Source organism: Strix uralensis, chromosome 14, assembly GCF_047716275.1.
Source record: "Strix uralensis isolate ZFMK-TIS-50842 chromosome 14, bStrUra1, whole genome shotgun sequence".
NCBI lineage: Eukaryota > Metazoa > Chordata > Aves > Strigiformes > Strigidae > Strix > Strix uralensis.
In genome coordinates this window covers 11,574,807-11,599,590 of record NC_133985.1, presented here as the reverse complement: position 1 = coordinate 11,599,590, position 24,784 = coordinate 11,574,807, and the positions used below count along the sequence as shown (strand labels likewise).

The 24,784-nt window shown below is 59.4% G+C and overlaps 1 protein-coding gene across 2 annotated transcripts in view; it reads left to right on the top strand.

The window, feature by feature from the left end:
• The first annotated feature begins 1,267 nt into the window (after positions 1-1,267).
• PPARGC1B (PPARG coactivator 1 beta) overlaps positions 1,268-24,784 on the top strand; it is a 58,039-nt gene continuing 34,522 nt past the window's right edge. For both annotated transcript variants that reach the window (XR_012630877.1, XM_074884034.1), the window contains exon 1: positions 1,268-1,376. Coding sequence is in view for 1 of the 2 variants with exons in the window: in XM_074884034.1 (XP_074740135.1) it covers positions 1,293-1,376 (84 nt within the window). In the remaining variant the exon portion in view is untranslated. The remainder of the gene's footprint in view (positions 1,377-24,784) is intronic.

Below are 24,784 nucleotides of genomic sequence, written 5' to 3'. Positions count from 1 at the left end.
AAAACTGAAAATCTTTCGCTCTTTGTTACTCTTTGTTCTCAGCCACCTGGCCCCACTCCAGTACAGGCCCACCAAGCCTGGAAGTGACACTTGGCCCAACACACTGCACTCAGGGTTGATATATCTCAACATGGGGTGATCTAGGGACTGTTGAATGGTGCCTGGTGATGCTGAGTGCCCCCACTTTTAAAGGGCTGGCTCTTTAAGGTGTGCATGGCACTGCTTAAAGCAGGTGCCCTGGGTGAGCAGGAAGGTCCTTGTGCCCCACATGTGGCTGCAAGCTCCATGGGGCACTCTGCAACCATGGGTGTCCCCCCCACCAAGCCTAGATGTGACCCTCAGCCTGACGCACTGCACTCAAGATTTATATATCTCAACTCGTGGTGATCTAGGCACTGTTGAGCAGCACCCCAGCAGTGCCAGCAGCACCCCAGGTTCCCTCACTTTTAAGGGCTGGCACTTCTAGGGTATGCACAGTGGTGCTTGAAGTGGGTGCCCTGGGTGGGTGCATGTCCCACAGGAAGGTGTTGGTGCCCCACGCATGGCCGCAAGCCCTGGGGGGCACTCTGCGACTGCAGATTTGTGTTCCCCCAGCCCACCAAGCCTGGATGTGACCCAGCCCAACACGCTGCTCTCAGGAGTTATGTATCTCAAGACGGTGTGATCTAGGGACTGTTGAGCAGTGCCCAGTGGTGCTGGGTGCCCCCACTTTTAAGGGATGGCACTTTGAGATGCACACAGCGGTGCTTAAAGTGGGTGCCCTGGGTGGGTGCATGTCCCACGGGAAGGTGCTTGTGCCCCACACATGTCTGCCAGCCCCACGAGGCACCCTGCAACCGTGGGTGAACCCCCACCGAGCCTGGATGTGACCCTCAGCCCGACGTGCTGTGCTCAGGCTTCATATACCCCAACTCGGGGTGACCTAGGGACTGCCGGGTGGCACCCGGTGATGCTGGCAGCCCCCCGGGTGCCCCCACTTTTAAGGGCTGTCACTTTTAAGGTGTGCCCAGCGGTGCTTGAAGCGGGTACCCCGAGTGGGCACGCGTCCCGCGGGAAGATGCTTGTGCCCCGCGCGTGGCTGCAAGCCCCCCGGGGCACTCCGCACCCGCGGGTGTCCCCCCTGCCCTGCTCCCTCCCACCCCCCCGCTCCGCCGCCCTCCCCGGCTCCCGCAGCCGGCGGGCGGGGGCTGCGGGCGGCTCCGCCCCGCCGGCCGCCCGGCTCCCCGCCGCCGCCGCCGCCGCCGCGCCTGCTGCATGCTCGGTGCCGCCTCAGCCCCAGCCGGAGGTGGAAGATGGCGGAGCCGGGGCCGGATTGCAGCTCTCTGCTCGACGAGGATCTTTCCTCCTTCGTCTTCAGTTACCTCGCTGACAGCCAGGTAGGGAGGGCGGTGGAGGGGCTCTGCTGTCCGGCTCCCCAGCGCGGTGCAACTGGCGGGGAGGGGGGGCGAAGCCGGCAGACCCCCCCCAGCTCCTTCCCGGGGCACATGGGGGAAGAGCCGGTTCGCTCACCCCGCCTCCGGGAGGGTGCGGGGACCGGCGCTTCCCCCCGGGGCCCGGAGGATCTGCGGGGGTCCCGTTTGCTGCACGGATGTGCGGAGGGGGAGATACGGAGCGGGGGGACGCGCGGAAGCCTGCCGCCGCCGCGGCTCTCTGCGCGCCCCTCCCCGTGGCTTCGGGGCGGCCCCGGCGCGGCAGCAACCCCGCAGCCCCGCCGGCGCTTTCAGCACCACTCGCACGTGGACTCCCGCCCCCCCCGCCCCCCCCCCCCCCCCCCCCCCCCCAGCTTCTGCAGAGAATTGGAGTGGGGGGGGGAAGAAGTTGGTGGGTTGATCGATTTTGGCGCACACACCCCGCTTTGCAACAGCCCCCCCCGCTGCAAAGATGGGGAGGGGGCCGGCGCGGTGCAGGGCGGCGGGGGGGGCTCCGCAGGGGGCTGCGCGGTGGGGGCTGATAAGAGCCGGGCGGTGGGATGAGTCATGCCGAGCGTCAGTTACACGCATACGGGCTGGGATCTTGGGGGATGGAGGTTTGGGGAAGGGGGGGTTGGCGGGGAGAGGGGTCTCGGTGCTGCGAGTCAGCGGCTCCAAAATCTGGATGGGCGGGCTCCCTTTTGGACGGAGCTGGGTATTAAAATCAGATTAAGGCTCCTTGGCAGCTCCCGCACGGTCACGAGAGCGAGCCGTGCTGGCTATAGGGCTTGCATGCTTTTCCATTTTGGGGGGTGGAAGAGAGGCGCTATACAATAAGCCGGGCAGTGGCAAGAGCCGTGACTGATGTGGAGCACAACCGCGCATTTCGCAGTCGGATTGATGAGGCTGGTGCAAGTGGGAAGAGTTTTTTGTAGTTATATATCATCCCTCCAGCCCTTCACTTTCATAACCATAGATTACAAAATAGCTTCGATTGTGAAGCTAGCACATTCATCCCAACCCTTGCTCTCTCACCAGTTTAGCTCCGGGATTGCAAACAGCAGGAGTATGTGTGGGGGGAACAGGACGGGGACTAATCCTGCTGTTTGGGTTCAAAACAAATAAGGTCTCAAGACTTGGTAAATCAGATTTGCCCCTGGTGCATGTGCCAGACAGAACCAGGCAGGTCTTGCCACCAGCTAGATTGCTGTAGCCCCGGTGCCTCTCCTGGCACACACCAGCTCCAGAGCGCTCCGGCGTGGCATGGGACCTGGGCAGCGTGCTGGGGGCAGCGCAGGGGGCAGGCGGCAGCTCTGGCTGTTAACGAAGAGCTGCTGACAGGTTGATTCCAGCAGAAGGGTCAGGAAGGGTGAGAAGTGGGCCGAGAAGATTTTGTAAGCGGTTTGTGTTTTCTGATTTGGACGGATTTATTATTGCTGGGGGAACCGTCAGCTAGAGAAGAGGAGGCTGGTTGTGTGGGATGCCATCCCTAGGAAGTATGGCAGAAAGGCTGCAGCTCCCACCAGCCCCATTGCTCCCTGGGCAGGTGAAAGTTCCTGGCTCCAATTCCCTGCAATAACCTGCCTGTTCTCCACGTGCTTGACATGAAATGAAAAGCTTTGTGTGATTGCAGCACGCATCTGAAGGCTTGTTTCTTTTTTGCCTTTTGGTCAGTATTTGATGTGCCAATTTAGGAATCTTATTCCAAAAAGGGACTGCTAAGGGGAACAAAAATTCCTGCGAATTGTCATCCTTCTCTGGTGCAAAACCACCATGTTGTGAACATCCCCTGCAAAATTTGGGACTGTGAAATGGCCTGTGATGAAATAAGACTGTTTTTATGGCATCTCCTAAAATACGCTTTGCTGTGCCTGTCCCCTCTTTTTCTCTCCTTCTCCCATACCTGAACTATATTGGAGGGAGCAGTACACACACAGAGTTAGTGCTAGTCTGATGTCTGCGGGGTGTGTAATGTGAAGAGCAGCAAAGGGATCTTGGCAGCCGTCTGCAGGTTCCCTCGGCAGCGCTGTGCAGCCTGCGTTTGTTCTCCCACCCGGCGCCTGCTTTTGCTAATTGCATTTCCTCTCTGTCCCCACGTGCGTAGGGGGGTTAAAGGCTGGGGTAAAAAGAAAAGAAAAATAGGCCAAAAAAAAAAAGAGCCCCCCCCAGCTATGATTTGCATGCATTTGCTTAAGAAACGCCTGAAGTAGTAAGAGTGTGTTGTGCTTGTACCTTAACCTGTGATGAAACTGCAGGGCAGGCTCCAGCCCTGGCTGCTGTCACATGCCCGCTCTGTAACGTGGCGCGGGCGCGGGCTGGCTGCTGACGGCTCGCCCCAGTACTACTGTACGAGCCTCTGCTTACAACTGGGATACTGACTTCTCAATGAAGCCCGAAAGCTGCTTCCACAAAGTCCCCAGTGTTCCAGCACAAGATCAGATTATCCTGAGAGGCTACAATGTCAGGAGGCCATGAGATCATGAATATTAGCCATTTCCTTCGTGGAAATCTTGAGGAACTCTGACTCTCCTCCTCTCTCCCCTGTGCTCCTCCCCAGTCCTTGCTTTCGCAGTAGGTTTTGAGAAGGGTGCAGTTGGGTGCGTGCAGGTGCCCGGTGATCCTCTCCAGGGAAGGAATCCTCAGGAGGGCTCTCTGGGAAACGCAATGGTGAAGGTTTGACATGGATATTTGCATCAGTCCCCTAACTATATAGGCTTGTGCTGAGGATGCCTGCTAACCTCTATTTACATATCGAGGACAGCGATGATTCACGTGGTACCTGCATTGCTACAGAAAGAAAATCAGGGTTTTTCACTTGGTCTCTGCCTTTCTCCTGCCACCTCCTTTTCCCTTTTTAACAACACAAAAAGTGATTTTGTTTTGCTGTGGCTCTAAACATACCATTTCTGGGCCCGCTAATCCATTTTGTGCAACTCTTTGCTGCTCAGAGGTATGAAGCTGGTTGTAGCTGGTTCGTCTGCTGGCACCAGGCACTGGAAAGTGCCAGCCAGGCAGCTCTGCCGATAGCACCGCGGAGCAGCCGGCGATTCTCAGCATCCCTGCGAGAGGAAGGAGCAGTGTGACTCTTACGGCTTCGATTTGTTTAAAAACCCCAAACAAAGTGCAGCAGGGGGAAAAAAACCAAAAAACCAGGCTGCTTCTTGGAGAGATGCTTAAAGATCACATGAACTGAAATACAATATTCCCTCTTTAACTTCTCAGCCTCCTGCTAACAGCTTAATCCATTGATGAGTGCAGGAGGCACAGTGAAGCCCTCGGTGGAAAAGCAGTCCATCGGGTAGATTGTACTGCTACTAATGAAGTGGGGACGCATCCCTAATTTCTGACAGTCCTCACCGAGCAGACCAATACTCTGCTTTCTCTGCAGCTTTTCCCTCACAGATTTTTGAGGGGGGGTGCCTGGATGACTGAGACAGCCCAAGGGCCTGTGCAAAGTGTATCTCCAGCTTGGCTGCATTGCTGCAGCTTGGGGCAAAGGGCCGCTGCATCGCTGGGGCTGGAGACCCCCCTCACTCTCCCAGGAAAACACTGCAAGGTGGCTGTGGTGTGGTGGCTTTTACCGACGGTGGCAGTTAGCAGAGGCCACGCCGGTACGTTTGCAAAGCGGGGGGCGGCTGTTGCTGGGGATGCCGGCAGCCGCCCGCGCCGCAGCAGTGGCTGCGGGAGATGGCAAGTGCGGCGTGCTGCTGAGCCTGCCGCTCGGAGCCGGGAGAGAGCAGCCGCTGGCAGCAGCGGGAGGGAGCAGCAGTGGGGGAAAGGAGGGCTGGCCTGAGATCTGGCCCCTTGGAGAGCCTCCCCGCGCACCCACCTGCCTTCTCCCCCTGATTTTGACCGGATCCCCTGGTGCTCCCCACACTGGCAGGGCCCCAGGGCTGCCCCACGCTGTGGGCTTTCCTCCCTCCTGCCTGCACATCCCTGCCCTGGTCTCATGCCGTAATGGAAAGGCACCTCTCCAACAGGTGAATAATTAAGGTCTCAACCTAGTGCCTCCAGCAAAGGGAGCTTTGTGAGGGAGACGGATCTCTCTCTCACATTAACCTTTCCAATGTCAAAAGCCTCTTTGTAGCTAGAAACTCCACTTGCTCCTGCACTTCAGCGCTGTCAGTTGTCCAATGAAAAATGCCCGGGGGATGCCCTTCCTGCCCCAAACCCCTTCCTGGCTTTGAGGAATGGGTTCCATGGTCCCTAGTGTGGGGCTGGGGACAGGGATGCCGCGGGCTGGCTCCTGGCAGACGGTTTAGTGTGCTGCCAGCCACTGCCGCCTCCCGCTCCCGAGGTGCAGGAGCCCACCAGGCTCTGAAATCCCGTTTGGTGAGGCTGGGGGCTGTCTCGTGACAGAGCGTGAGAGCCCCGTGTCTGCACGGCTGGAGGGCAGAATGCTGTCAAAGGGCACGCTTTCCCCTGGCCGGCCTGTGCCAGCATCCACGGAGCCTGGGGACATCACCCATTTGGCTGGGGCAGAGGTGTTGTGCAGGGACAGTCTGTGCCTTTGCTACCCAGTGCCTGCGGGGCAAGCGCCACCAAAGCCGCCGCTTCCTCTGCCTCTGCCCATGGCCTTGGGAAGATGGCGTCACCGGGGCGAGGGGCACCATCCCTGCAGCGTGCTCTGAGCTCGAGCACCCGTCAGGCTCTCCAGCGCGGAGGGGGCCCTGGCTCTACTGGGGAAGGGAGGGCTGTCCACAGAGATAAGGCTCTGCCGGGACAACGCACGTTGTGCTCACTCGCTGCCACCGAGGAGCCGGGGTGAGAGGAGCTGGGGAGACGAGGTGCCGGCAGGGCCTTGGTCGGCAAACGCGTTTGCTGGAGGAATCGGCTTCAGGCTCCCGCGGCTGAGCCCCGCTCCATGGCAACCCCGCGCGGGCTTATATTTCTCGTGACTGCTTGGCAGCCTGAAGTGATTTAGCAGAGGGGGAACTTTGTACGCGCTGGAGCTGCTGCTGCCAGCATAGCCGTGCTGGGCCAGCCGCCACCGTCCTGGCCACGCGGCACTCCTCCTCCCTGGGGGGCACGGGCCGGGGCAGCCCCTTGCCTGCAGCCCAAGAGTGGGCAGCCAGCTCTGCTGCCTGCATGCCACGTCGGGAAGGGCAGTTTCCCACCACCTGCCTGCTGCCCAGCAAACCACCCTGTTGCGAGCGCCTGGAAGAGGATGTTTTAAGCTGCCTCTTGCTTGTAGTAATGAGCCAGAGACTAAAGGTTGAAGTTAATGGGGTGGGTGGTCAGGTGAGGTAATGACCTACTTCCAGGGGCAACCGTGCTATAGGCACCGGGTGATGGTCCAGCCAATGTGTTTCCCTTCCCTTATCACTTGGCTGTTCTGCTCTTCAGCACTTTTCCTGAGCTCTGGCTCACAAATTATTATTTATTTATTGTTTTTTTATAATGGGAGCTTCCAAGAAAGGCCAAAGGACTTTGCACAGCTCTGGCTGCACTCAGGGTCTCATCAGCCCTGTCCTTACCCTGCTCCGTCTCACTGCAGCTCCCCAGGCAGAGGCAACAGCCAGGGTTGAGCTGCTTCAAATTGCTACATTAAACCAGTTCACTTCAGAATTAAGACAGGAAAAAATAAAAGCTGGAAATCTCCTTTGACCCTGTAAGAGTTGGAAACCCCCCGGGTAGGGGTTCCCCATGTGGCAAATCTGGTATCTGCTGGTGGGGGTGTAGAGACTGTGGCAGCCCTGGGGGCTCTTTGGGATGGCCCCATCCAGTAGCCAGACTAACCTTTGATCACTGCTGGCTCCCCGGCAGCAATGTGGGGCTTAGGGAAAATACTTTGCTTATCTTGCATCCCTGCTGTCCCGAGGCAAAGCCGGCAGGCACTGGGCGCCAGCTGCCTCCCCATGGCCCCCTGTACTGGGAGCTCATCAGGGGAGCACAATGAGGGTCCTGCTAAAGGATTACAGAAACTTTTTTTATCTGTCTGTGTGTACCCACCTTTCCTGTGGCACCCTGCCCACCCAGGCAGCGTTTGCCCTTGTGGCTGGGAGCAGGAGGCCTCTGCCCTTGGCGAGGGGGAGACGATGTGATGGGGGCTGAAGCGGGAGAGACCCTGGTGCGTGGGGGAGGGCTGATGTGACACTTCTCCCCTCCCCTGGCACTGAGCGGTACATGCTTTATATGGATGTTTTTGTGCTGAGGTGCCAGAGGATATAACGAGCGCCTCAAGCTCTTGCAGCTCCAGACTACCGTTGCAGAGCAGCGTATCTTTACTGAGATGCATTTTCTAAATTCTTCCTCTGAGCTGCTTCTGCGCCCTGTGGTCGCTGCCTGCAGCGGCCTGGAGCATGCTGGCCGAAACAGCCCCTTCTGCTGAGCCAGCGCCACTGGTCAGGCTCCTCAGTTCCTGTTTCAGTTTGCAGCAAGTTCATCACTGCTGTCGCTTCTGCTTCCCCGGCCTTTGTTTGGGGAGGCTGCCAGACCCTGTTCAACCCCGGCACATGGGGCAGCGGGCAAGGGGTGTGGGAGGTGTCATCCTTTCCCCCCGCCAAAAGCTGCCTTCCCCACCTAGTCCCCGAGGAACCCTCATTTCCTAATTTTCGTGCACATCAAGAGCAAGGAAATCCTGTGGCGGGGGGAGATGGAGGGGAGAGGGCAGGGCATCCCGGCGCAGGCCGGGGGCTGAGCTGGGGCTGTGCTGCAGCCGGCGCAGCGTGCTGGGGCGGCCGGCTGTGCCTGCAGACGGAAGGAAGCCCAGCTGCCTCTGATCATGATTCTTCTCCTCCCTCCTGCCCGGATGAGGGGGGACCGCAGGTTTTGCCGCCTGCAAGTGACAGCTGGGACCTGACTGTCCTGCCACGAGGGGACCCGTGGCCGGAGCAGCCCCAGCTGTCGGTGCACAGAGCTGGGGTGCAGCAGAGCTGCTGGGAGCCACCAGCGTGGTCCCTGTCCCCCAGCCTCGGCAGCCTTCTTGCTGAGCCTTTTCTTGTTTCGTTTTTAGCCAAAGTGCCTAGGTAGGAGCGAGTTACATTATTTTTTTTAATGAAGAAAGTGTGAATGTAGCTGTGGGGTGTTTCAGGAAATATCCCAGTGGGACACTGCTGCAACCCTTTGCATGTGCACAAGGCTGATGGGGCTGAGCTCCAGCCAGCCCCGCAGCAGCCAGGCTGGCTTAGAGGGAAGAGCAGCGCTGGTTGCATCCAGGGTGATGGTTGGACACGTGCTGGGTTAACACAGCAAGGAGCTGGAGGTGTAAAACATCGCACTTACACGGCTCCCCTTGAGGGCCAAAGCTGGGGCAGGCTCTGGGGTCCCTTTCCCCTCCGAGGCCAGCCCCTCTGTGATCATCTGCCGACGCCGGTGGGCTGGGGCGGCCACAGCCCTTTGGCTCCTCACATGTTGCCCAGACAGAGTGCGTGCTCTCAGGGCAGTGGGGAGAGCCCCTGCCTGTGTGCTGGAGGATCGGGGCTCTGCCTGCTCACAGGCAGCACTGATGGAGGGCAGGGCAGGACGCCGGTGGCTGCGCAGCGGCTTGTGCCAGGCGAGCCAGTGGTGCCCTTTCCTGCCGCACAGAGGTTGCTCCCCTGGCACCCAGCACGGCGGGGATGAACTTTGTTCCAGCTCAAGTCCTTCTTTCCTGATTTCCTGGGACTTGCACGGCCTCGGTGCAAATGTTTGCAACTTCCACGGCCCTTGGCTTCCAGCTAATTAAACTTTGCATTCCTGTTGGCTCCCTTTAAACTGCGGCTGCTTAGTTTCTTTCCTTTCCCTCTCTGCACTGGGGCCTGCAGACCTGCCTGTGCGAGGTGTGTGCGGCTCAGAGCCACCTTCCAGCATCTTAATGATGGGAGGATTTTTAAACCTTCCCTTGAACAGCATAAACCCCAGAGCTCTGCATAGCTGGAGATTTAAACCAACCAGCATCGTTTTCTCCTTGCGAGCAAGCTTGCACACAGATAGTCACGACCCAACCGTGCTAATAATGAAAAGAAAAAATTGCAAATGTTTTTCTTAAAAAGGAAGTTTCTGTCTCTGTGTGGGCCCCACCAGGAGACTGGCGCATATGGGTTTTGGGTGCTAAAACCCATTTCCCAGGTAACAGAACTCACGCCTGTGAGAACTGTGTGGTTTTCTCAGGCTGAAAGGTTGGATGGTATTTGAACTGCCTTTTTTTCTCTTGTGGCCATGTCCTTTTAGGAAGGAATAAGTATGTCTATTTATATATATTTTGAAAATGAAAGCACGCGGTACATGTCCCCAGAAACCCCTGTGGTGCATGTTGTCACCCAGCTCTGGCGGGGACGCTGCTTTGCTGATGACCAGCACCAGCCCTCCCCAGCAGCTCCTGCTGGCAGCTGAGCTGGGGAGCAGGGACAGCCCCTGCCCTGCAGCCCCAGGGTGCGGGGTGAGCAGCGGTGGGTGTGCAGGACACCCTCGTGCACGTGTGTCTCCTCTCCTCATGGGACCAGAGGCTTCGGGATGTGGCAGTGGATGCAGGAGGAAGGAAGTCGGCAGTTGAGCGGGGAGGGCTGTTGCGAGGGGACTGTTGGGACAGGCACAGATGGGGAGGGCTGGGGCTGCTCCATTTATTTACTTCTGTTGACTCCTCCTGCTCATGCTTTCGGTCATGCTGCCTGGCCTGCACGCGGTGATGGCTTCTCCATTCCTGTGTTAGTGCATCCGGGATGCGGTGAACCAGCAGCCCCTGGGCCCCTGCCTCCCTGCGGTGACCAGGGGCTGCCCACGAGGGTCTGCTTGCCCAGACTTCCTTGTCTCAGCCTGCGCTGCCTGCCTGCTGCCCGGCTGCCCAGGGCAACTGGAAACCCATCCACACATCCAGCTGAGTCGAAAAGAAATGAAAGGGAGATTATCGGGAGGAGACTGTCCCCATCTCTGCTGCTCGCTTATGGCAGTGCAAGGATCTGAAAACACAGCTTTCAAGTTTCTCTCTGTATTTATGTAACCCAAACTAACTCTTTTTTGGAAAGAGCCACTCTGTCTCATTTAGATACCTAAATATAGCAGCTGCTCTGGAGGGGACATTAGCCTGCGAGTGCCCTGGTGGGTATGGGACCTTTATGGACGTCTGTAAGGGGGAGTTTAAACCTTGTTCAATCAGGCCTGGGCAGGTTGTTCCCCTGCCGTTAGCGGGGTGTCCTGGGGCAGCAGGGAGCTCATGGCAGTAACCAGGCTGCGCAGGCTGGCAGGGAAGCAAGAACCCGCAGAGATGTGGACTGCAGGGTTTTTTCTAAATGTCTCAATGCCTTTTGAGGCCAGAGCCCATCTATGCCCAAACATGATGTTTGCTAACGTGCCATCACCTCCCCTTGGAGGAAAGAACCGTGATCCAAAGCACAGAAGCAGAGCTGAGCTATGGAGCAGAACCTCCACATCCTGCACTGCCAATGGGCCTGTGGGGCTGTGGCACCTCGGGGTGGTCACTCAGGGCTGCTGGAGCAGAGTCACCACTGCAACGTGGGGCTGGGCAGAAAGGCAGAGAAGGGCAAAGGTCCTCCTGCCCTTAGGTGTGTGGGGCACCGCAGGCATCAAAGTCCTTTGAGCTCCTTTAGTGAAAGATGCGGGACAGACCCTTTGAAATGCGGAGCTGAGGGACGCCCCACAGGCGCCATTGCCCTTGCCAGGGACGTGTGCTCCCCACCCTTGCGGGCACCAGGGCCCGTACTCTTGGCCGAGACACAGGCGGCAGCAGGATCCGAGCACTGTGCACATCCCATGGACCCGCTTCTGCTTCTTCATACACTCACGACCCCTCATTGCCTTTGGAGTGAGCGCAAGAGATGGGTTTGCCTGAGTGCTCTGACCGCGTCACTAGCTTGCCCACGTGGCATAGTGGGGCTCTCTTGTACCACCTGGGATCAGCAAAGCTTGCATGTTGCACCAAGTATTGGTGGAAACAGGGTTTGTTGGAGGTGCACAGGGTGGCCCTTGTTTTTGTCTCTCGACGCCTCTGGCTGCCCTGTGATGAGGGTGCCAAGGGTCCCTTCCAAGGAAGCGGGGAGCAGCCATTTGTGTCCATGTGTGCTGGTGTCCCAGGGACTTGGGGCATGGGACACATGCTGCTTGAGTCTCTGCAGCTGGCTATTTATAAGTACACAGAGGGGGCACACAAGGGTGCCCCCTCTGCTCCTCCCTGCTTTGCAGCACTGACAGCGAGAGCCTGGCTCCCTGGCCCAGCAGTGCTGCAGGGGCTCCCTGATCTGTCTTGTGATTCAGGCCCTGATGGAGGTGCACAGGAGCTGCCTTATGTTTTCTGCAGGAAAGTGGAGTGTCCCTCAGCTATCTGAGCCTTCATCTCTGTGCTTTTCTTGTTCTTCCTTTGCACATGGTGGCTCTGTCCCCCTGCACACCTCCACATCTCCCTGCTGCCCATCCCTGCCCCTCACCGTGCCCTCTGCCCAGTGTGGAGCTGTGCAACCTCCTGCCAGCACTCACCCCGGCATGCGGGGTCCTCTGCCAACCCTGCCACGCCACCAGGCTGAACAGTGGGACCCCCAGGGAGGTGTCGGTGAACACATGCACGCTGGCTTCACACAGCGCCCTTGTACAACCTTGCAAACCCCCGCGCGATGTCCCCTCGGCTCCCACCACACGGGCAGGGACCAGACAGGTTTGGCGCTGCCCGTGGCAGCCCCACCAGTCCCTCCTGGGCGGAGGTGGCCTGGGTCTGAAGGAAGGACCCTGCCATTTTGGTGATGCCCTCCTCAGGTCTGTGTTGTTTGGCCCTAGCAAGGTGGAGGTGAAATAGAGAAGGTAAAGGCTGTGCATTGAAATGGGAGGAGGCAGCACGGTGGAGATCTGGCTGGAGGGCTCGCAGTGTCCCCAGGATCCCCGAGCCGCTCCGGCAGATGGCTGCAGCCCTCCCGCCCTGCTCTAAGGAATACAAATGTGCGGCAGATACAGTTACCCAGCCCCGAGAGCGGTGTTAGCTTTCATCTAGATCGATATCCCTGCCTGCCTGCGTCTGAGAGAGCACTCAGCTGGCAACCCAGGCCTGGCCAGGAGGAGACACCCGCCGAGGCTCTGCTGCCCGCTCCAGACCCTGCCTGTCCGTCTGTCCCTCTGCCTCAGCGTGGAGGCAGAGCCAGCACCAACCGCAGCACCGTTGCCGTGCTGTCAGACTCCGTCATGCGTAAAATGTAATAAATAGGGCCATAAGCCTTTTACGAAGTCTATTTCCACTCTTGGATCCGGGATTTAATGCATGGCTGCTTAGAGAGGCAGAGGATTTCAGGGGTCAGCAAGGCTAATTGCACTGCTGGAATAGAAGGGCGAGCGGCAGGATCCTGCGCGCGGGCCAGGGGTGTGCTGAGGGTCCCAGCCACCCGCCGCACTGCCCCAGTGCTGTGTGCTCCCGCCAGCAGCCTGGGAAAGCAGCAGCCACGCGCGGTGGCTTGGCAAGGGACATGGTCCCTGGGGAGTGCTTCTGGGCTGGGCACAGGTGGCTTTTGGGGCTGGGGGGACTATGCCAGCTGGGGAGTCATACGCTGCAGGTGTTCGGTTCCCCACTGCTCCCTGGTGTGCCTGGGCATCTGACTGAGCACGTCTGCTGGAGCACTTGATCTTAGATTACCTGGCAGCCAGGGAAAGCCTCCATGGGGCCCAAGGGCCAGGGAGGATCAGGGCTGTCCCGGTGCAGGCTGGTACTGCCGGGCTTGGCTGGCTTTGGTGCCAGCTCGGCCCCAGGCTGCAACATCTCCTTGAGATGCAGAGGGGAGCTGGGTACCACCCTGCCAGGCTGCCCGCTGTGCCGGCTGGCCCCGGCATCACAATCTGGGGTGCGAAGGGATGTGTGTGCTCAGAAGTGGTGCTGCTGGGGAGACAGCCCCACCAGTAGTGAAAATGCAGCACTGGGGTGAGACCCAAGGGCACAAACCTGGCTGGGTGCTCTGGCGCTGGGTGTGCGCCTGGCTAGCATGGGGCTAGGGGTCGGCACCTGGACTGTGCTTCCATGGAGGAGTCAGGGAGGGACCGATGGGACAGGCAGGCTCCACTTCATGGGGACAACGGGCAGCCAGCGCACGCCCTGTAAGGCGAGGGGGACCCAGATGCCCAGAGGCTCCCGGGGCTTCGCCCTGTGCCAGCCAGCCGCGCAGGACTGGCAGGGCTGTGCCGCCGGCCACGGCAGACGGAGGATGCCAGCTCCGCTCAGTTACTTTCCTGGCTGATCCCGTCATCTCCATCTCGGGCCAAGTGCTGAAGTCGTCATGGAAACCGGCATGGCGGCAGCCTCGCCAGCAGCTCCCGCGCGGGATCCTCGGTCTGAGCGCCCGGCCGGCACTGGCCTGCCGCAGCGGTGGCGGGTGGCCGGCTCAGTCAGCCACTTGCTGCTGGTCCTTATTCCTCGAGGGCATCAGTCTGTTGCTGGGCTCCAGTGGTGCACACGCACGGTCGCTTCCCTGGCATTGTGGCAGGGCCCAATCCATTAGCGTTCACCAATCCCAGAGACAGCCTTGCAGAAAGCACACAAAAAAGCGCCCTATAGTATTGCTATTAATAGTACCTGTTCATAAAGTTATCTTTAGCAACGCTGTTCCCACCTTCATTCATAACAGCCATCACACGGGCCTGATTCTTCTCCCTGCTGCCCAAGTGGCTTTGAGGTAACCCCGACCTCCCGGGGTACCCCACTCACCCCATGCTTCCACCGCTCACCAGTGCTTCATTTGGCTGCAGGAGATGGTCTGCAAACCTTTCCCTGTAGTGGGAAATGGAGGATGATTTTTTTTTCCAGGGTTAATTTTTCTCTGGTGACTGTAATGCTGAACTCTGCTTGCCTTTGCCTCTCCTCCCACGTCGCTCCTGTCCAGCGGGGCTGTGTCGTGCCAAAGGCTTTCTCCCTGGAGCATCCCTGCTGGAAGTCTGCGCTGGTGCTGGGATTTTGCTTGATCAGTGGAGGAGGCAGTGCCTGAACTTGACTATCGGGGATGGAGTATTTTCCACATGTATTTCAGTGGGTGTTTTCATAGGTCTCAAGCTATGGTCCTCCCTTCCTGGCATCATCTGTCTTCAGAGCTCACGCAGACTCCTGGGAGGTGCAGGGCTTTGAAAGGGCTTTGAGGATTCATGGGTTCAGCCCACCGCTTTGAGGCAGCATGTCCTATCACTGCCAGGGAAAAGCCTGTTTCTCCAATTCTTGAACTCGGCAGTTACAGAGTTCCTCGGGTTCCTGGGCTAATCTGTTCCTGCCTTTAATGAGCTACCTCATTAAAGTGTTTTTCCCTAATAACCAACCCTCGGGGCTGGGTGAGAGGCTGGTGATGTTTGACTGTAGACAACTGGAGACCTGCAGGCTGCAAAGGGCTTTTCCAGCTGCTTGCGGGGGTGCAGGATGAACACCAGCCCTCTCCTCCTGTGTGGTGCAGGCAAGGCTGTGAAGGGGGCAGCAGCCCAAAGCACCCCAAACCGTGCCTCTCCTGGGCTCCAGCACCGGATTGACTGGACTTACAAACCACAGCAGCGCAGTTGAGGGGGGGCAGGTTGCGCTGGGGAAGGCATCTGCCCTTGGGGTGCAGCAAACTGGGGGTGCTGGGACTAAACTGCAGGGGCTGCACAGTGTTCCTGTGCAATGTTTTTACCCAGTGATGGGCCACACTGGGGCTGCCCGACATCACTCTACAAGCCAAACCCACGCATGCACGCTGCTGAGCGGGCATGCCTGTGCGCCTCAAGCCCAGGAGGTGTCTGCCCAGCCTTAATGAGGGGTTTTGAGCTTGTTGCTTGGGAGCTGGGGCACCTGGTTTTGGTAAATGGAAGTGGAAATCTTCTTCCTGGGGGCCTGCTCTGTCTGGAGGAGTACGCACACAGCTTGCAGCCATGGCCTCCTGGGAGCATCCGTCCGGAGGACGTCGGTCCCACCTGGCCTCCCACATCCCTGGTGGCTGCCCTGGCCGAGCAGGGTGCAGGGCTGGGAGCCCTGGGGGCGATGGCTAAGAAGGAGAAGATTCAGCAGTGCCTCTGGCGATGTGGCAGCATTTCACGGCTGCCACAAGCCAGCCCCCGTCTCTGGGCCATGGTTTTTAGGGTGGCAATGATGCAAGGCAGGAAGGTGCCTGGTGCCGGAGCTGCTGGGGCTGCCTGTTTATATATAGCTGACCCACTTGCTGAGCAGGGGCTGCCGGCCCGTCCTGGTGCCACACTTGGGGGTGCATGTGTGCACCGGGGCTGCGAGGGGCTGCACCAGCATCGGCCTGGGAGCACAGGGCTGCGGGTGCCTTGGCTGCAGTCGCCTGCAGCCTGCTCTGTGGAGGGGCTGCAGAACTCTGCGCTCGCAGGCCGCAGCTGTACTGCTGCCATGCCGGGGGTGTGGGCTCTGCTTCCTCAGCACCCCTCCCAGCCTCACCCACCCACTGGCACACCGGCTCTCCTAGGGAAGAGAGATGGGAGATCTCCCAGCAGAGATGGGAGCGGGCAGGAATTGCTGCTGGAGGGACCAGTCTGAGGCTTGCCTGGCTGTGCTTGGGCTGAGGCAGGATCCCAGCCCAGGCCAGTGCTCAAGCCCCCATCCCAAGAGGCAGCACCATGTCCCGTGGGGTTAGCCTGCCTCCCGGCCATCCCCTCCCTCCAGCCAGGCCTGGATGTTGGGTGCTCATCAAGCTGGGGGCTTGGGTGCTGGAGCAGCCATGCCGCTGCTGGCCTCCGGTCTGCGTGAGCAGGTCAGTGTGTGCGGGGCGTGTGTGTGCATGCACCAGCGAGGCAGCACACTTGCCAGGGCCACCTCCCACCACATGTGCTGGGCACCTGTGTAGCTGAGCGTGCCCTGTGCCGGTGCTGCTGGCGTGCGCCGTGTCCCGCTGCCTGTCCTGCCTTGCCTGCCCCACGATGGGGCGCCGAGCCAGTGGGCAGGCGGGAACGCTGGGGTGGCTGGGACAGGGTGGGCAGAGGCGCAGGTACCTTGTCCTGGTGTGCTGCTCCCCGGGGCTCACATCATCTCAAAGGCACAGCCTGGTGCAGCGTGGTGGCCTTCCAGGCTTGACTTCCTGCAGGGGCCAGGGTACAAGGATGGAGCCAAGCAGAGTAGATGACAAGAGGAGAGTGGGCTGCTAAGAAGTGAGGACACAGCCCTGCTATGGGGTTGTGTTCCCTTGGGCCAGTGGACCCAGAAAATAAAGCAATAACCCACCAAAATTCATGCCCTGGACCATTCCGAGCACAAATCTTGTGCCCCCTTTCCCGCTTGGTACTGGTGGGGCTGTCCTGATCTCCAGGAACCCCCCAGCTCCAGCTCACCCCTCCAGCTGCCTGCTGCTGCTTGCAGTGGGTGCTGCCGGTGTACAAGGGGCTTGGGAGAACTCTTGGAAAGCACTGGGCTGCCAAAGCAGTGCCTCTTGGTGCCAAGCACCTGGGAGCCAGCCACTTTCCCAGGAGGGGAAGAAGATAAAAAGAAAATCTCTTTTGAAGTGCGTCTGGTGGGACACGCCGCCACACGATAGCCGTGGTGCACAGGTCACCTGGGCAAGGGAAGGAGGCAGCACTGGTGCCCTGAAGTCTGCACCCGTGCGGGACTCGGCTGGTTTCTTGGGGAGGAGATGGGGTGCATGGCTGCCTGCCTGTGCCGTGGCCCTCCTGGTCACGGGCAGGCACGGGGTGAAGGGGCAAGGGCCGTTCCCTCTGGGTGGGCTTGTACTGCTGCTCCCATGGGAGGGGGTCTGGCCTTGTGGATGTGGGGTTGACCAAGTGGACTGTGGTTTGGTAGGAGAGGAGCTGGGAGCCCCCAGAGGCAGCAATTGTCTGAGCTGCCCCAGGTGGCTGCACAGAGCCATCTCCTGTGCTGCCCCATCAGTTTTCAACCTGTCTGGAGACCAGCCCTCAGGGCAGAGCATTGCGGGGGTGCTGGCAGGCGTAGGGACAGGGTCCAGTGCTGAATGACCCGTCACATGAGGCTGCAGATGACAGCGTGCCTGAGCTCTCACCCCCAGTGAGCTGCTCCACAGCAGGACACCGGTGCTGGCACAAGCAGGCGAGTGCCATAACAGCCAGGGACACGGCAGCGAGTGGCATGGGAGCGTGGCAGAGTGGCCCTGGAGAAACCACAGATCTCAACTCCATTAACCCTGCAGCTTCCTCCCTGGGATCAGGGCGTCTGGCCAGGATGCTTTCCCGAAAAGAGCCACTATTGATGCATAGTTGCCTCTGACAGGCTAGAGGGGACATGGTGTTCCCATCTGATGGCCTCTTGAGACCCCTTTGGCTGGGTGTTTCCAGAGCTGTTGTGGTTGGCACACCTGGAGAAAGGCAAGTCCCTGAGGTAGGTCAAAGCAAAACGCTTGCTGCGGAAAGGGAAATTAATTATAGGTTCTTTGCTGCACTCCAAGCAACTGCAAAGGCTGATGTTTCTCCTGTTGGCCGATAAACTAATTGTAATGACAAAACCTCAACAAAAGCAGTGCTCTTAAATGCTTTCTTAATTAATAAGTCTCAATAATTACTTGACGTCAATGACCAATAAACATTTCGGAGACGGGAAGTTGCTGTTAAGTGCCCAATACCTTTGCTCCTCCAGTCACTGCGCCTGGGTTCCTGCAGCTCTGATGAATCCCACAGAAAAGCGCAGGGAAGGCCAAGCCCGATGTTTTTAAAGGAAAACATTAAGCAGGAAAAAAGTGATTATTTACGTGCATGTCCACAGGGAAAAGAGGAGGGAAGCTGAGCAACTGCTCAGCCTTGCTGCTCCCCGCTGAGCAGCTAGCAAGGGATGGCAATGCCGACAGGCAGACGCTGAGAGGGGTGGCACCCATGGGTGCCCCTTTCCTGCCCCTCCGGTGCTGCTGAGACCCTGGTGGGGTGCTTTCCTGGGGGCAGCATGAGGGGGAGGGCCCCTTCCCAGGGAGTCCATGTTCAAGGGGTCTTTGAGGCCCTGCTGAGCGTCCTGCACCCGTGGAGAGTCACCTCCCTTCCGCAAGCATCTGTCGCCTGCCTCTTCCTCCTCTTCCTCCTCCTCCTCCTCCTCCTTCCCAGGACCTGTCTGAGGGCAGCATCTCCCGACTCTGCGCTGCCAGGCCTGAAAGGATCACCAGCTACATTTTATTGGGTGGGAGTTGGGGGGACCCCGTTCCATCTGCTGTTAAGAGGAGCCTCAGGAAACCTGCCATTCATCCTCACCGCAGTGCTTCTGGCTGCAGCGCAGTGCCGGGAGGGTTAATGTCCTCCTCCTCCTCCTCCTCCTCCTCCTCCTCCTCCTCCTCCTCCTCCTCCTCCTCCTCCTCCTCCTCTCCGCTTCACAGCCATCTTAAAACCGCTGGAGCCAGAGCTGTGCAGTCCCTGTTCCCACTCCTTTTACAGTATGGGCTGGCTAGCCAGCCAGGGAGCCCAGCCGGCTCCTCCATCCGTCCGACTCCTTTCCTTGTTTGGATGTCCCCTGTGCTCGCTGCCCAGGCCCTGCCTCCCTCCCATGGGATCTGTGCCCCCAGCAAGGGGCGATGGCCAGGGCGAGGGGCTGCCCGGGGACGGAGGGCAGCAGGCACAGCATGTGATTTTTGCAGAGGTTTCTCCGGGACAGCGCTGGGTGTCTGCCAAGATGGATGCCAGCCGGCTCCTGGGCATGGTTAGCACTTAGCGAGCCCTTTATACCTGCAAATCCCTTGGCGGGCGTTAGCAAAATCCTCCTGCGGGAAAAGGTGGGAGAGGGTCACTGTTAGCTGGAGGAGGGTGGCACAGCCAGGGGACAGGAGTGGTTTGAGGTGAAGGAGCCTGTTGCAGAGCATCCCATCATGGATGGGGACAGGGCTCCTTCCAGCAGGACAGCAGCAAAGCCTCACCTGGCACATGTCACCATCCAAAATAAGCTGCAGTCCCGGGGGGGGGCAAAAGCAGCAAAGCCACGGGAGTTCCCCCCAGCCCAGAGAGCTGCAGGCAGGGAGGGCAGAGCTGCAGGCAGGCAGGCTCTGCTCCCCTCTGAGCTCTTCCCCCATCTGCCACCCCTCACATCTGGACCCAGGGGTCCTGGGGGTGTTTGCTGGTGGCCGTGGGAGAGTTGCTGGAGCATGCGCTGCTGTTGTCCTGACGGAGGGATGGCTGCGGCTGTGTCAGGACAGCAGCAGCGCATGCTCCTGGCTCTGTATCCCCAGTGCTCTGTGGCCTGTTACCCAAATACCAGCTACTGCCCAAGGGTTTATGCCCCCGCGAGCCTGGGGAAAGCAGGGGAAAGGCCTCTGGGGCTGGGGTTGGGGGGCAGAAGCAGGGTGTCCGTGTGTCCCCGCTCTGCTGCTTCAGCAGATGTCAGCACAGGGAGGAGGAGGTCATCCAGAGATCATGTTTGGGCGTTTTTTGGGTTGCTGTTAAATCTTTATGCACAGGATGGTCTCTGAGCAGGGAACGAGAGGAGAAGGAGGAGCAGCCCCCAAAGGCACAGGGAGGTCTTTGATGTGGTCCTGCCTCGCGAGCCCAGACATTCCCCCAAAAGAAGGGCTGTTACCATCTGTGAGGTCTGGTGAGGAACATAACAGCATGGGACTGGCCAGCTCACCCTGAGCATGGGGATGTGGTGAGGGTCGGACTGCTTCAGGCTTCCCTACGCTCCGGAAACATGAAGGTTGGTTGGAAGATTGTGAGATCTGGGGAGAAAGGGACAAAATGTGTCCCCTGTCTTTGGTCCCCAAGTGGAGACTGAATGGGAATTTCAAGACTGGGAGCATCCCATTGTATTCAGGATTAGGATGAGTGACGTCTGTGGGCACAGGGCTCCTGTGGGCTTGCGGAGTCCTAGCTACCTCCCCACTGTGCTACTGCAGGTCCCTGTGGGCCACTGGCAGCAACAGTCTCACTGCAGCCCCCACGGCAGCAGGGATAATCTGTGGGGGCCGAGGACCCGTCAGTTGAAGGGTGGCTGCATGAGCCCTGCGCCTTGTCCTGTCTGTCCCTGCATGGGGTGCAAGCATCCCTTGTGTCCTGGGGCCTCGGGCTGTTTCTGCAGCTGCCCAGCTCAGCTTCCAGCCAGTGGCTGAGATGGTCAGAAGCAGGGAGAGTCACCTCTGCCCCTGCCCGAGGGATGCTCGGGGTGCCTGCATCATACGCTCACTGTGCCAGCGATGGGCGGGAGTGCGGCAGAAGAGTGTGCAGTGAGCGGGTGTGCGATGGGTGAGTGTGCGGCATGGGGGTGTGTGATGGGCGGGTGTGCGATGGGCGGGTGTGTGGTGGGCGGGTGCACGATGGGCGGGTGTGTGATGGGTGAGTGTGCGGCATGGGGGTGTGTGATGGGCGGGTGTGCGATGGGCGGGTGTGCCACTTCCCAGTCCTCATGTGAGCGGTGGCACAGGCACAGCAGGCGCCATGGCTGCCTTCGCTGCTACCACCACATGATCCGATTCACCCAGAGGAGCACGCGCAGCCAGCTCCCAGCAGGATGAGGCAGCCCCCAGCAGACCCCCGCCTCTCTGAGAGACCTTTGGGTGGTCCCAATACTGGGGTGCGCAGGGTGCAGGACTGGCACTCTTGTGGGTGCCATGAGCCCTGGGTCCACCCGCTCTCAAGCAGGGATGATTAATGGCTTAACCCCTTCCCTCCTGCCACGTCCCAGCCTCCTGCTTGGCCAGTGAGGTGGCTGTAGGGGAAAGGCTGGGTGGGCTGGGGAGCCGGAGGGCTGTTTCCTTTGGCTGGCACTGTGGTCATGGGGCAGGAGCTGTGGCCGAGGCTGGCAGTGCTGGCAGCAGGGCACCCTGGCCACCCGGGGAGCTGGTGTCCCAGCGTGAACCGGCCAACCGGGAGCGCTGGTGGCAGGAGGCAGGATGCCTGGAGTTCCCGTCCTGCTTGGCCCCGTCTCAATGGAACTCGGCGCCAAGAATGGGTGGGATGGCTGCTGTGCGCTGTCAGCAGCGCCTCTGCCCAGCCTGGCTTCCCAGCCGTGTGGGGGTGGGGACTGGCTTGCAGTGCATCCCCTTTTTTTACCCATTTTTCCCAGATTTGGTGATGGAGGCATCAGGAACACAGCCTGGGGCTTGATGGCACCCATAGAAGCATGGTTCCCTGCCCCTCCTGCCTCTTGCACAGGGTCCCTGCTCTGATGTCCCCACCAGAGAGCAGCAGGAAAGGTGCCGGGAGCTTGCTCTACCGGGACAGGAGACTTGCGGGCAGCTCACACCAGCCCTGCATCTCCTGGGATGGCTCTGATGGGGCTGTGGTCTGGGCTCAGCACTGGAGTTGTCACAGGAGCATCTTTGAGGTTCCACCAATCCCACCCCCTTGAGTGCTCCCCTGCAGCAGCTCGGGTGAAGGGGCCGTGCAGCTTGGCCCAGGGTGGGGAGGCTGCGTGGGGCAGTGTGGGGTTGGCTGCCAGGGGAATGGTGCCGTGGCACAGCAGCTCGCAGCTGCCTCTGAGTGTGGGCAGCAGCCAGCAGCATTTTATGGCATCCTAGGCTTCACCCCTCTTGCTCCTGCCCGTGCCTCAGCCCCATGGCAGCCGCCTTCACACCATGGCCCGGAGCTGAGCCTGGCAGGATTTTGCTCTCCTGGGCATGCAGGATGTGGGCTCCATCCTCCCCAGCCTGCCCTGCCCTGAGCATCACCACCTTCCCCCCCAGCACCACATTTTCCATCGGTGAACAGGGTCTCTCAGGAAAGCCTTGGCAAGGCCACACAGGGGCTGCAAGTCCCCAGCAAATTTTAGAGCATGTCTCCTTCCCTCTGGGATGTGCAACACAGGGACAAATCCTGGTGTGAACTGAGTGTTTGGCAGAAACAATCCCTCACCCATAGTCCCAGGGAGACAGTAGGTGCAGCCGGGTTGAGGGCTGGCGTCTGTGGCTGGTTTGGGTGAGAAAGCATGCCTGCGTTTCATTGGCAAGGAAGCCACAGGAAAGCCACGCATCCTTCACCGGGAAGGCTGGGTACTGCTGCTGCTCGAGGAGCAGGGGGCATCCCTTCCCACCCAGGCAGGACCTGCTCATGCCAGCGCACCTCTAAACCCTGCCAGGATGCAGAGTGAGGGATTTGGACCCACCGAATTTCACTGGCAAACCAGCTCCATTTCTCAGGAGACACCCAGGGAGAAGGCTCATGGTTTATTTTATGCTTTGCACACTGTTTAAGCTAGTGTGAGCTTCTGCACTGGATGTGTACAGGCAGTCCCCAGCTGCAGGCAAGGGGCAGCATCAGTGCAGCCCCCCAGTGCCTCTTGCACCAAATCCAGCAGCCGGCAGGGTAATAAATGAGGAGTCTATATTTAGATGCAGCGTCTGGAGAAGCGTCACGGCATTGCCGGTGGGTTTTACTATTCAGCACAGACAGGTTTCCCCGCTCCTCCAGCTTGAAGCCACCTTTGCGGAAAAACTCATCAAGGACATCCAGCACCAGCTGCAAAAACACCCCAAACAGAAAAACTGACACCTGCGACAAGATCTTGGCACCCACCAAGGGATGGGTAGAGCGGAGCATCCCAGGGAGCCTTGGAAGGAGCTGGCTCAGAGCCCATTTAGTTTGGCAAAGGCCTTATTTTGTTGCACAGAAGTTTGTAGTAAAGAAACATGTTGCAGGGATGGAGCCATCTCTTGTGCCACTCCAGCCCATTGTTGGCTCCCTCTCCCAGCCCTGCTGCTGGTGCAGCCGGGCCAGCATCTCTCTTCTCTGTGTGCTGGGCTGGCTGATTCCTCTCCCTTTTCCAAGGAGCAGTACAAAGGTTGGCTCTGCAGCACTTCTCCCTCTCTGCTAGTCCATATGGTGCCTAAACCTCCAGCAGCAGCCTGGCTGCCCTGGCTGTGCTGCTGGAGCTGCTGGGAGCAGCCGGGGGTGGTTGGGGAACATTTCCCTGCTGGAGCCAGGGCTGCTGGGCCTCTGCTGACTCAGTTGGCGGCATACGAAGTTCCCTGCAATCCGTGTTGAAATTTAAGGAGAGGCCGAAGTGTTGTGCAAAGGATGAGGAGCTGAGCTGCAGGTTTCCTGCTGTCCCAGAGTGTGAGGTTGGTACAAGCTTGGGAAGGGGGAGATTTGCATAAAGATACCGGGTACTCGGATCTGGGCTTTTCCCCCTGTTTTGCAACACATTAGAGGCTGTTTGGAACAGATGCTCTCCACATGCTGGCTCCTCTCCCCTCTTAGCCTGGGGAGAGTTTCTTCAGGCAAAGCCAAACACTGAACCATTGCCATGAGACGTGAGTGTGGCTGAGCCAGCCCGTGACAGACATGGTGACCAGCTCTGCCAGAGGCCTCCTTTGTGACTCACAGAACTTTCACTGTTTTTTCCTGCACCCTTCCAAATTTTGGTTGCCACAGGTCACAGGGAGCAGTTTGCTTGGGTTCCTGCATCCCACCAAAACGAACACAGGGTGAGAAATGCCAGCACAGCCACAGTGATGGGCAAAACTCACCAGCAATGGGGCAAACAGCCCCTTCCCCACCTCTGCTGCACGCTGGGGCTTGCACAGCCCCGGGTCCCTGCTCCTGGTGGAACGCGATGGGTGTCATGTGGGTGCAAGCTGCACATGGACAACCTTTCCTCTGAGTGCCCGTGGTACACGCTGTGCATCGGCAGTACCGGGACACTTGAGGACACCTCAAGGACTGTGAAACCTGCTGACGGGGCTGGTTCACAGCTGCGCTGGGGGATAACAGCATATTGTGCTGGGGGATGGCGAGCCCCCGTGACTGCCCCCACCTCCTGGGACACCCCAGGGAGGGAGAGCCCCTTGTTCACAGCAGGCATGGCGTGTTCACCGTGGGGACAGAGGCACCCGCGGGAGCCTGGGCAGCTGCCCACAGGGGACTGGCAGCAGTTTTCAGGAGGAGGAGGAGGAGGAAGGCACCTGACTGCCAGGCAGCAGTCCAACTAGTTGAAACAGCTCCCATTGAGGTTTGCATAACCAAGCACAGCTCAGCCGGGTCTGGGGACACGTGGCTCCACCTGGTTGCCCATGGTTGGAAACCGCACTCGCAGAGGAGCTCTGGATGGAGAGACCGGGGGGTTTGCCTGCTGTGGTGCCGTGCCCCCCGTGCCCGTGCTGCCAAGGGCTTGGAGGCGCAGGGGTGGCTTCTTCACCTCTGGGAGCAGTGGGAGGGTGCGAAGCCAGCTTCCTCCGCGGGCTCAGCCTGCGTGGCCCGGGCAGGGTCCCCACAAGGTTACTCTGCTGGTGGTGTGCCAAGAGCGGCTGCGGGCCTTGCTGCCCTCCCTCCCTGCCAGACCCCTCGTGCTCCCCTCCAAGGTGACATTGGAGACTCTGCCAAGGACACCTGGCAGTGCTCCCACATGGCAGCCCCCAAAGGGAGCAGAGGCAGCTGAGGGAGGCGGATGGCCTCCGTGGAGTAGGGAGATGGACGGGATAAAAGCGAGGTACAGAGGCGTCGACGGGGCCAGTAACTGGAGCTGCTCACATGACTGACGAGCTGCTGCCAGGCACTGGGACCATTCAAAGTGTATGAAGGTGGCACACCAAGCAGCCTTAACCCTGCAAGCCCTGCATGGGGATTCAGGCATCTGG